Here is a 10493-nt window from a genome sequence, read left to right on the forward strand (position 1 = left end):
CAATTACATGATTGTGTCAGGGAATTGGACATGCAAGATGACAAAAAGATTGATTTACACCTATATTAACCGGGAAGGAAAAGCCTTAGAAGCCGCTAAGCTGACTAGTTTCATATGCATTAAAAGTGATAATATGCTTAAAAGACTATCATGTTGTTCTCTTCTTCAGCCTATGTAATTGCTTGGCGTGCATTTTAGGTTGATTGTCGATAAGAAATATCTTTTATTATTTAACCGAGAGCTACTCACTGTGGACCTTAAAGCCCAGAACTGTTCATTCGCTGGCAGCCAGACAACTGGTTTGATTGAGATTACTTTTTTATTAATGGACAGCTTGCACGCGTACCGAAAAATTTTTTTTCTCCGCAAACAGCAATTACTGGTTTAAAGATAAAAAATGTCCTTTTTTGGAAAGCAATACCAGAGCTGTAAGGGGATCTGTGCTTTTGTTGGGATAAGAGAACGATACCTCTTCGTCTTCATCCCCGATGTCCCTCGGATAATATTTCTCCGAGTGTTTATTGTCCCCTTCCCATTACTTTGGCTTTAGACAGTCGTATACAAAATAAGTGAGATAAAGAGATCAGTGATTAGGGCTGGGTTTTACTGGCTCCTAAAGAAAACAAATTTTATTCAATGTCCTACTAAAAGAAAAAATGGACTGCGATGGTTTTTAGTTCAAAGATTGAACTACTCAAAGAATCTTTGTGCAGTCGTTTATTTTGCATCACTGAAAACCACAAGGACATTGCTAATTGCTTTACATTACCTCAGTAAGTTAAAAGTGAATAAAGATCCAAATGATGCATTTTGATGAATTTTCTCAACCTAGATTATTTATCCAGTGGGAAATCGTTTCATGCGATCTGGAATCCTGGTGTTAGCAGAATGGAAGAAGTCAAAGCAAAACCAAAGAACGGGTTTTATAGTAATAAATAGGGCATTTTTGACCTTAGGAAAGTGCGATCTCTTTGGCACGGACATAGACGACCGACCATTCATTGGTCTCTCGGCTTTCAATGTGAAAGCACTCACCTACTGCGAACTGCAAGACATCCTGCTCGATGCATCTCTGTTCAGCATTCTTGACCTCTACCCAAATTACTCCAGGGAGTTCTCGGCTGCCTTACACGATGAACTCTCCTTCAATATCAAAGAGGGCTACGATCCAGTGAGTTATCCCTGCCACCTTACTAAGCCTGTGATTTAGAATTTGTCTTGATCTATTTCCACTTTTTCAGCTAGCTAGGAATTGGGATCAAAGGAATATGGGCGATTACGTCTGTTTCTTTAACATCAGTTTCGCAGGCGTACGACTACCTTGTTTCAGTTGTCATCTTGTTCCATCTTAATAGCTTCTATGATGATCTCTTCCCAAGTCCAACCGATAGACGTGCAATCATTTAGTTAAACCCTCACAAAACGTGGCAATACGCTGCTGCAAAGGGCCCTACTGATTACTCAAATGCGACAAACGTTTTAATCTCGACAGTCGATCAAGGCAAAGTGTATGCAGGCAGGGTTGTTCGTCCCCCTTTAAGCGTTAGGTGGAGGAATTATTACGATGAATAGGACTTATACGATCTAATGGATAGCTGTTGTAAGAGATATTCAGGAAGTTGGAAGCAAAGATAGTGGAGTGATTGCATCTGGTGACAAGGGTAATTATGGGCTTGTTACATCAATTAAAGTCTACTATTATGAAGCCTTCTCGTGACATGTTAACTAATATTAACAGCACGAGGCGTATCTTTGTGGCCATCAAGTCGTTTAATCTGGAATTGTGTATGTGTGTGCGTCGGTGGCAATCCTGATGAAATGAAAACGCCTGCGCGAAAGGAAAGTCAATTAGTCTGACTCTAGCTGCCTTAATTTTGAAAAATGTTTTCAAATTTGATGATCAAAATCAATCTTAGAAATAATTGCTCGTAACACGGTCTCTGTCTGAGACCAAGAAATGAGTTTACAATTGAATCTCTTCATTAAGGTGGATTAACTCCTGTACCTTTGTGCCAGTCCCTCTCGCTTAAGGCCATTTTGGCGATGGCTTAAGCACCACTCAATTCACTTTTAGTATTCCGAGTCATTTTTGAAGACGAAATTAGTCATGATACATGACAGAAGAAGTATTACTGACGTTCAGAAGGGCTAGGAGCTACTGGCGTGGCCCAAAAATGCCATGCCACTCAATGTGAGCACAACGACCTGGAGTACCTGCGAAAGAAAAATAGAGTTGGGAAAATTATTAATGTATTGCATAGCACCCCCTCCTTTTGAGTGCCGTCCTCGGCGCTCCCCTTGGTCAACCTCTCTCACCGGCCATCAAAACGAGGTGGGTGTCATAGAAAATACACTTACCAACCAACCGCGCCATATAGAATTTGCTTTCTCTTAAGACGATATCTGACTACAACGTCACTGATTCCTCTTGGCTATTTCACTAAAACTGGAGTTTCCTTCCATTTGGGAACTGTGCTGGCCATTAAGTCTGTCTATCTCTAGTCGTAGGAGCACTGGCCTAAAAGCAGAGTCGTTTAATGAGACCAAGATTGGAATAGTTTAATGGGGATAGTAATTCGTTTCTATTCCGCCATCCTTCTTTGTTCTCACCTTAGTGCTGCCCAGCCATATCTGATTTTTATCTAGCCAGTAGAGAGGTAGAAGAGGTACCGCATGTTCACTTACTTGTCATCTTTATACAGGTACCGTAGACAGCTCTGTAGCGAACTCTTCCAGGTGGTTCAAGGCCATGGCAGGTGTCGCTTCAGTTGTTAATGTCATTTCTAGAGAACACGGGAATGTAGTAGTTGCCGAATGTACACGTCATTTTTAACCCTTCCGTTAAGGGTTGTCATAGACTCTTCTATCCGAAAAACATGCTCTTCTTCAGTGCCGATAAGGTTTATCAGTCAGTAATAGAAATCGAGGTAGATGTCTTTTAGGTTCGGGCTTGCTTTTCGCAGTGCTTAATGCAGCGTTGCAAGACTTTCCTGACGACGAAAGGAAATATGATACTCGGGAATAATATGTATTGTCGATGTACAGAAGGGCTAAGGGCTACTTACCTAGCTCAAAGACCGTGTCCCTCAGCAGAAGTACAAAGGCAGGACTTTAGGTGCCAGCGAAACCAAAGTGAAAAGTTAAACAATTAAAGTATTACACACCTTCGTGTAGATCACCTAATCCGGTGATGTGTGTCCTTCTAGAACTCAAAACATTGACCAAGAGATAAAAATTTAATTCATGAGCGTCTTTAGAATATCGCTGAACTATTGGCCAGCATTAAGCTGATGCAGGTCAGTACGAAGTCGCCGGAGTTATTAAATAATAAAATTGAAAAGTTTACTTTTTTAGAAGGATTTATTGCCATGCGTATCCATTTGAAAACTACTATGGATGACAAATTTCTTCATCCGGTTGTTGTTAAATAATCTGACACTACGACAATCAATTATTTTCAGGTGAATACTGTTTTCCTGGGTTACTATTGTTAATCCAAGACTCATTAGGAAGGCCGAATGTTTGAAAACCCAAGACAACTTTTTTTATATACTATCGCTTGCTGCATTCATACAATCATCTCAGTGCTGAACCAGTACCTGGAAGGCTACGCCTAAGAAAGATACGTCTATACCACTGAAATATCTTTGACCAGATTGCACGTAACTCTCCTGTTTCCCTGTGTGCGCCAACTGCTACAAGTTGCAAATATCCCTCAACATTTGTCATCACTGATCCCACAGAATAGTTCATCTATCGTACGACTTCAACCACAGGTCATGTGTGGATGGGGTGTTCAGTACGAAGCAGGCTTGCCACGTGCTGACCGAATGCTCACAGGAATGCTTGTTGCGGTGTCGACTAAGAGTACGCCACTATGGTCGAGATTGTCACAGACAGACAGGCATCCAAGTGCCTTTGAAGCGTTGGTATTGTTTAAATATCTAACTGTGGTTCAGCACCACCTTCCCTCACTGCTCTTTAATGACTGTAAAGAGATCAATGGTATACCGGACTAACTAACGGCGTGCGTCCGACCCCAAGTATTAGGATGCACTTGGTTTGTACTACTGAGTGAAGCACCACTTTCCTACTTATAGTTTAATGTTCCATTCCACAGAAGCACTTCTCGCGAAAAATTTAAAACTTGAATTTGAGTTAGAGCGTTTTCGATTAAGAGGGATTGGGCGAGGTATCTGTCATTACAGAGAATGAGTAAGATTTGCATGGGACTACCCTTTGTTTTAGTTTGCCAAAGACGACATTGAGACATTGGCAGCGATCACAAAGCACTCTTCATCACCCCAAAGCCTATCTACTCTACCACAGTGCTCTTCTGAGGCCAACACTGACCACAGACTCAGCAACAGTAGTGTCACAAGTTTACACCGGGCGTTGGAAGAGGGCGATCTTAACGCCTCACCGGGTCTGCGAGGCTCCCAGGAGCACCTGCTTGGGAAAGCTCAGCAGAGTCGATGGTATCTTGCCTCTTCGTCAGCAGGCAGTGAAACCACAGTGGATAATCTCGTTGGGGGGATGTCGATAATGGCGAAAGTTGGTGAGGGTGAGGAGTCGTTGACCTCGAAGGTTAAGAGGAGCCTCCTATTCTCGTGCCGGGCAGGTAGAGTGAGTTGTCAGCATACAAACCTTTCGATGGACTCGTTTATACCGTCGGTTGAGGAAAAAGAGGCCACAAAGTCTATAAGACGTATCTGTTCCATTGAGCGTGTCAATGAGGCGTAAGTGAAGTAATTTATTCAGGATTATTTTAATGCTATTTTATAAGTTAAAAGTGGTATATTCTATTTGCCCATTTGACCTGAAAAATCAGTTATTTTGTTTTGAAACATGCTTTTTCGCTTGCAGCAATTCTGGCGGGTCCCAAAATGAGTTTGTCATAAGTGCGTAGTAAAGAGGTAACCGAATTTCTAGATGAAGCACATGGATCACAATGGTTATTTCGGGGGCTCTTTAAAATCATAATATGTTTAAACCTAATCTTAATCCATGGTTGACAATAATGCAAAAAAATGTTTTTACACAGTTACCAAGACGCAACGCGGTTCTAATAGCCTCCCTCTGTTGATAGTTTATGTCACCTACAGCATATATTCGCTTATCACTGATGATCATGTAGCACCTGAACCAGTCAAAAGCACCCTAAGGCTTACCATTCCGGAGGCAGATGTACTATGCACGTGGAGAAGGGCCAATAGACTAGTTGGATAAAATTTGAATCATAGAATGCCCAAAGAGCGCATATTTTAAAGTGTGCGCTTAAATCAAAAAGTCATTCTCCTACTCCTTGTAAAAAATTTTGCCAATTGTTTGCATTCATTTATTTGTGGGAGTGCATTGAAGCAATTGTGACTCCTTTTCCCTCAAAATTGAAGCATGTTTTCTAAAATTGTGGATTTAATTGCTTCCTGTCTATTACATCACGCACACAACGCGTTTATTTGTCAGAATCTCAAATGTCACATGTCAAAGAGGTCACTGAATACAATGAACTGCCTTAAAATATAGTCCCTAATGGCAAAAACAACATGCGATTTGATGAATATCTTATATTTTGAAGGCAAAAAGCCTTCTTAAATAACGCCAAATTTTTGGTAAATTTTGATCGGAAGGGATAATCTTGATATGTTTAAACATGCTCTCTACCAGCGTCACATATTTGTGACACTCCGATCTTATCGTCTGACCCAATGTGACTTCGTTAAATTGTACCACACTCGGATTGGTTGAGATAAAAAGAATAGAGAATGTATAATACTCTTCGTCTAAAGATACTGAAAAATTGTTTTAGGCATTCAGCGATTTACTTATGACAAGGTGATTCACGAGGTGGATAACATCATCCATTGCTACTGATATCCGTCTACCAATTGTCCAGGTAAAGTGTAACATGCATAAATCAGATTTAAAAATGTCAAATAGCTGAGCTAAATTGTATTTCAACTATTAGGTTTTAACCAAACTCAACCATTTAGCGTCTGCAGCACTATGGCTAGTGTAGGGCCCACAGATTTCCCTGAAGACGATGAAAGACAACACTGGGGTAGAACATGCAATGCCGATATGCTGAAAGGCTGAGAAGCTACTGACATGGCCCAAAGCTATGCAGCCCAATGAAAGAACAATGGCTAAGCTTTTAGCGCTTGCGAAATCAAAGCGCGGGGTTAAACAAATAACCAAATATTACAAAATATCTCTGTCCTTTTGAGTGTCGTATCCGGCGCTCCACCTGGTCAGCTCCCCGCATCGGCTATCACAGCGTAGTCAATGCTGCAAGAAAAAAAACACGAGCCAACAGCTCTACTCATCGAATTTACGTGCAACCAAAAAGATATTTGACCCAAACTTCACCTATCCCTCCTGGCAATTCTACTGGATCTGGAGATTTGTCCTGTTTAAAAGCACCATTGGGGAAGAGGAATATGCAGTCAAGCTCGGATGTCCATTGTTGGTCTTAAGAGCACTGACCTTTAAGCAGTCATTTAATGATTGGCGGGGTGTAAAGCAGTTTCACGGGCACAAGATTTTGCATCCGTTCTCCCTCGTTAATTTGTTTTCACTTCAATGTTCCCCAGTCATATCTGTCTGGATTCTGTGCAGCCAGTAGAGAGGTGGAAGAGGTATTGTGTCTTCACTTCATTGACGTCCTCGTACAGGTGACATAGTCAGCTCTGTAACCGACTTTTTCAGATGGTTTATGGCTAGCGTTACCTTAGTTGTTAATAGCATTCCTGCAGAATACAAAAGTGGGTTGGATGCTGAAGGTAGACTTCACAGATTGTTGATCCATAGCCTGTGGCCTTTTGTCAGACCAAAATTCATCAAAGGATTTGTCCTTTATGCCACCAATGCAGCACTCATAGACTTTTTCGAAGACGAAAGAAGTCAGCACTAGGTCGGAATGTGTATTCTAGACGTACAGTAGGGCTGGAAGGCTATGGACGTAACTCACAGTCATAGTTAAACACACATTCGAAGTATTGAGCTAGTGCCTTTTTCACAAGCCTAATGGCCAGAGACTCACTCTTCATACCCCTCTCTCCTCATGTACCGCCATTGAAAGAAGCATTTTGAACTACTAAACAGATGGCACGGATCTGGAAATTCCGAATGTATGGGAAAAAGGCTATCCCATCTGTGTGGGAAAGAGCTGATATTTCTGGGTTGTCTCTTCTGGAAATATTGTTATGCTACCAGCTTTGACCAAGTACAGAATGAACCGCGAGCCAGAAGCCCCGAAATATCTTCTTCCTCAAAACGAAAATATTCTCGTCCAACTCTACTAAGTGTTGCCTAAAGCTTACGTTGGTCTATGCTAATCTCCCTAATTTGTTTATTTAAGTAACTTGCCTGTCATTCCATCGCTATAATTTGCGCTGCTAAACCTTGAAACCCTCTAGCAACTAAACTCCATTAAGGCATTTTACTGTCATGTTAAAAGCATTGTTGAGAAGTGTGACAGATGTACCCACGTCTTGCCTCAATGACCGCTAAACAAAAGTTGAACTTTTAACGTGATAATTCAATGCGAAATTTATGCAGGCAATATGCGACATGACTTGCGTTTCCAAGCTAGCTTAAACTCAATTTTCACGAGACCTAATCAAGTCACAGCTCTTAGGCAAATGCATTTTCTTCTCATAATAACCTTTTTAAATTCCGCTTACGCCTTCAATGGGTATGAAATTTTAAGGCTCGACAACCAAATCACAATTTAACTGAGGGATTTTGGCATTTCAAACAAACCCTTTATATTATCCGGTGAAGAAAATTTACTTATTGCTGTTGAATGAGGGGAAGTTCTTTATGGCCATGTCAATATGTGGGTTAGTATATTACAATGAGGCACCTCTAAAACCGTAGAATGGCTTGTTATAAGCTTGCAGAGTAGTCGGGAGGCAATAGACATGAACTAGAGCACCAATCACAGACCGAAAGCCATCGATTTGGAACAAAAATAACTTGCAGAACTGATTTAAAGAATTACGTCACATTGTAGAAAACTGCCTCAAATTCTCATTTTCTATAGACGACAACTTAATGTTTGGACTAGTGCTACTTTCCTACCTTGTAATGTGTGAATGGGGTATGTAGCACCCTGACACTTCTCTGAAGACAAAAAAATAGATACTTTGGCAAAATATGTATAATCTGCATGCGGTGGGGATTGAGACTATAGCCTGAAGGTCAGATCGTCTGATAGAGGTACACTGGAGGAGCCCCAAAGCGGCCTGCTACCAAATAATTAGCGCATTACAGGATACACATTTACTATTGTATTGTGGTACTGATTGTTGCATTTTATATTCTAAAATATTTCCAAAATCAACACTAATTTCTCTACATAAAAAAGGGGTTCCGTTTAACTTTTCGTGAGTGAAGTCTGCGTCACCACAATTCGAGATTAAAAGAAACTGTAAACTTTGCCTTTAGTTTCATTTATGTGTATTTTATTCATAAAAGAAACAATTTCTTTGAAAGATTTTTAACAGAGTACTCGCAGGCTGGAGTACCACCTCCCACACCGAATCGGACACCTCCTACATGTGATCTCAACCCCGACCCCCTAGTCAATAACAGCAGCGAGCAAAAGGAACTAAAAGTGCTTCTCTTCACACTAATTCGCAATGTCCAGGAGATGCGAGCCGATCTACAGTCGCTGGCGACTGAGGTGAGCACCTTACGACAACAGCAGCAGCGACGGCAGCAGTTAATTCGACCTCTGCGAACACCCATGTCGGAGCCGGATTTGTCGCCCCAACACCACATACCAAAGGCCAGCATCATGAAGCCCTCATCAGCACCAACATCAGCCTATATGGTGGAGCAATACTCCGGGTCCTCATCGTCTTCCGAGGGCTTGAGTCGTAACGGAAGCCAAAGGACCACCCCTTCTGCCTCTGCTGCCTCAGCTAACTCCCAGGGCAATGTATTTTTCTCCACTGTGTCTCCACCGTCCCGATGCGTGAAATTTAATTTGCCGGATAAGCCAAAAAAGAATCACAAGGAGAAGCACACTCACAGGCCAGAAAGACGGTGGAACAGTGGGCAGGTCTCCCCCGATCCCTGTGATGCTTCCGCTACCGTCTGTGCTGCCTCGACGTTGGATGAGTGTAGAAAGTAGCACAGGGTCCATTCGACGTCATTCACGTCTCCACTGTTTGCTCAAGCAGCCTGATGCATGTATGTATGTTCAAATGTGACGTGACGTAAAGTGTGGATGCCCAACTTTTCCCATTTTTCTACAGCCTTCATTTAGTCACTGATGGCCGCGGGTGTGTGCATTGTACAGCTGCTATTTTATCAGTAAAAGGTATCCTACCTATTACGTCGTGAGTTTGTGGGGATGTAAAACTGTTGTCTTTTACTTTAAATAATATTTTTTACATTCGACCTACTATATTCTTCAGCCTGGCTATGTGACCCAGAGTAAAGTGTGACGTTGATTTGTTTTAAGCTAATTTTACCTATTTGTTATTCATCAATTATTTGTTCCCATAATAACTTATTTTTAATCCTTTTAAAGTAAATCTGAAATATCTTTTGCCTAGAAAACGATTAGCTGTGAATCGTAATACTTTGCTTATTTGTTCAACTGTCAGTGTTGGTAACAGGCCAATGTGCGGCTCCACCACTGTATCACTACCGGTCAGCCCGGCCTCCTAGCTGTGTCAGTAGCCCCAATCCCCTCTGTCGGTCAACGGTGCGCATTCTGCCCGAGTGTTGTGTCTCCTTTCATCTTCAGGGAAGTCTCGGGGTGCTACAGTATTTTAGCAGAATGTCCTAGTTACATCCAATCGACGGATATTTAAGTAAGGCTTGTGTGGAATTTCACACATTTTTTCCTCCGTAAACAATATGCAGATTAGCTCAGGCTCGTGATGTAACACACTCATGCATCGTCATGTGGTACTTATTTCAGCTTTCCTTCGCCCAGATTCTCAAGCCAGGACATGGTTTTAAGGAGGCGATTTCGAATTTATTAATTTGAGTAGCTTTTTGAGTGCAAACTGCATGCAATTCGGTGTTTCCTTGCAAGGGGTGATGGTTATTCATCTCCAGTGGTCACCCGACCAGATGGCACGAAAATGTAATGGAGAGGGCTAGTTGAAAGTTTTTGAATATTTTGCGATTATTTGGCCTTGAATAGCATTTAAGTTATTTACATTCTACTAAATGAAGATAATTTGCAAGATGGGAAGGGTTTAATGAAAGCCGAGACTGTAGCCCCTACGCCTACCGTTGTGGTACTAAAGCCAGTAGTGAGCGGCCGCAGCACGTCGTGGACTAACCCAGGATATCATTTATCCGGTTAGAGGCATAAAAGACTATGTCATGCGTAAACAAAGTTTCGTCTGCACCAAGAATTATGGCTCCACCTTATGGAATCCCACTCGAATAGCAAGGTGATACAATGCCGAGCCGTTGTTGGAAATTTGTACAGTATCAAAGTTCCGTGTCAGGCTGTGGGTCTA

General features: G+C 41.8%; 1 protein-coding gene across 1 annotated transcript; it reads left to right on the forward strand. All coding sequences in view use genetic code 11, as the record gives it.

Annotated features, from left to right (window-relative positions):
• Positions 1 to 656: 656 nt before the first annotated feature.
• On the forward strand, positions 657 to 9142 carry EGR_00465 (Potassium voltage-gated channel subfamily H member 8; the record flags this gene model as incomplete). The annotated part of the gene is made up of 4 exons (XM_024489714.1): positions 657 to 669; positions 957 to 1171; positions 4249 to 4739; positions 8482 to 9142. 4 exons carry the CDS (start codon positions 657 to 659, stop codon positions 9140 to 9142), a joined length of 1380 nt encoding a protein of 459 aa, XP_024355711.1.
• Positions 9143 to 10493: the final 1351 nt, after the last annotated feature.

Source organism: Echinococcus granulosus (assembly GCF_000524195.1).
Source record: "Echinococcus granulosus chromosome Unknown EG_S00002, whole genome shotgun sequence".
NCBI classification, from domain to species: Eukaryota; Metazoa; Platyhelminthes; class Cestoda; order Cyclophyllidea; family Taeniidae; genus Echinococcus; species Echinococcus granulosus.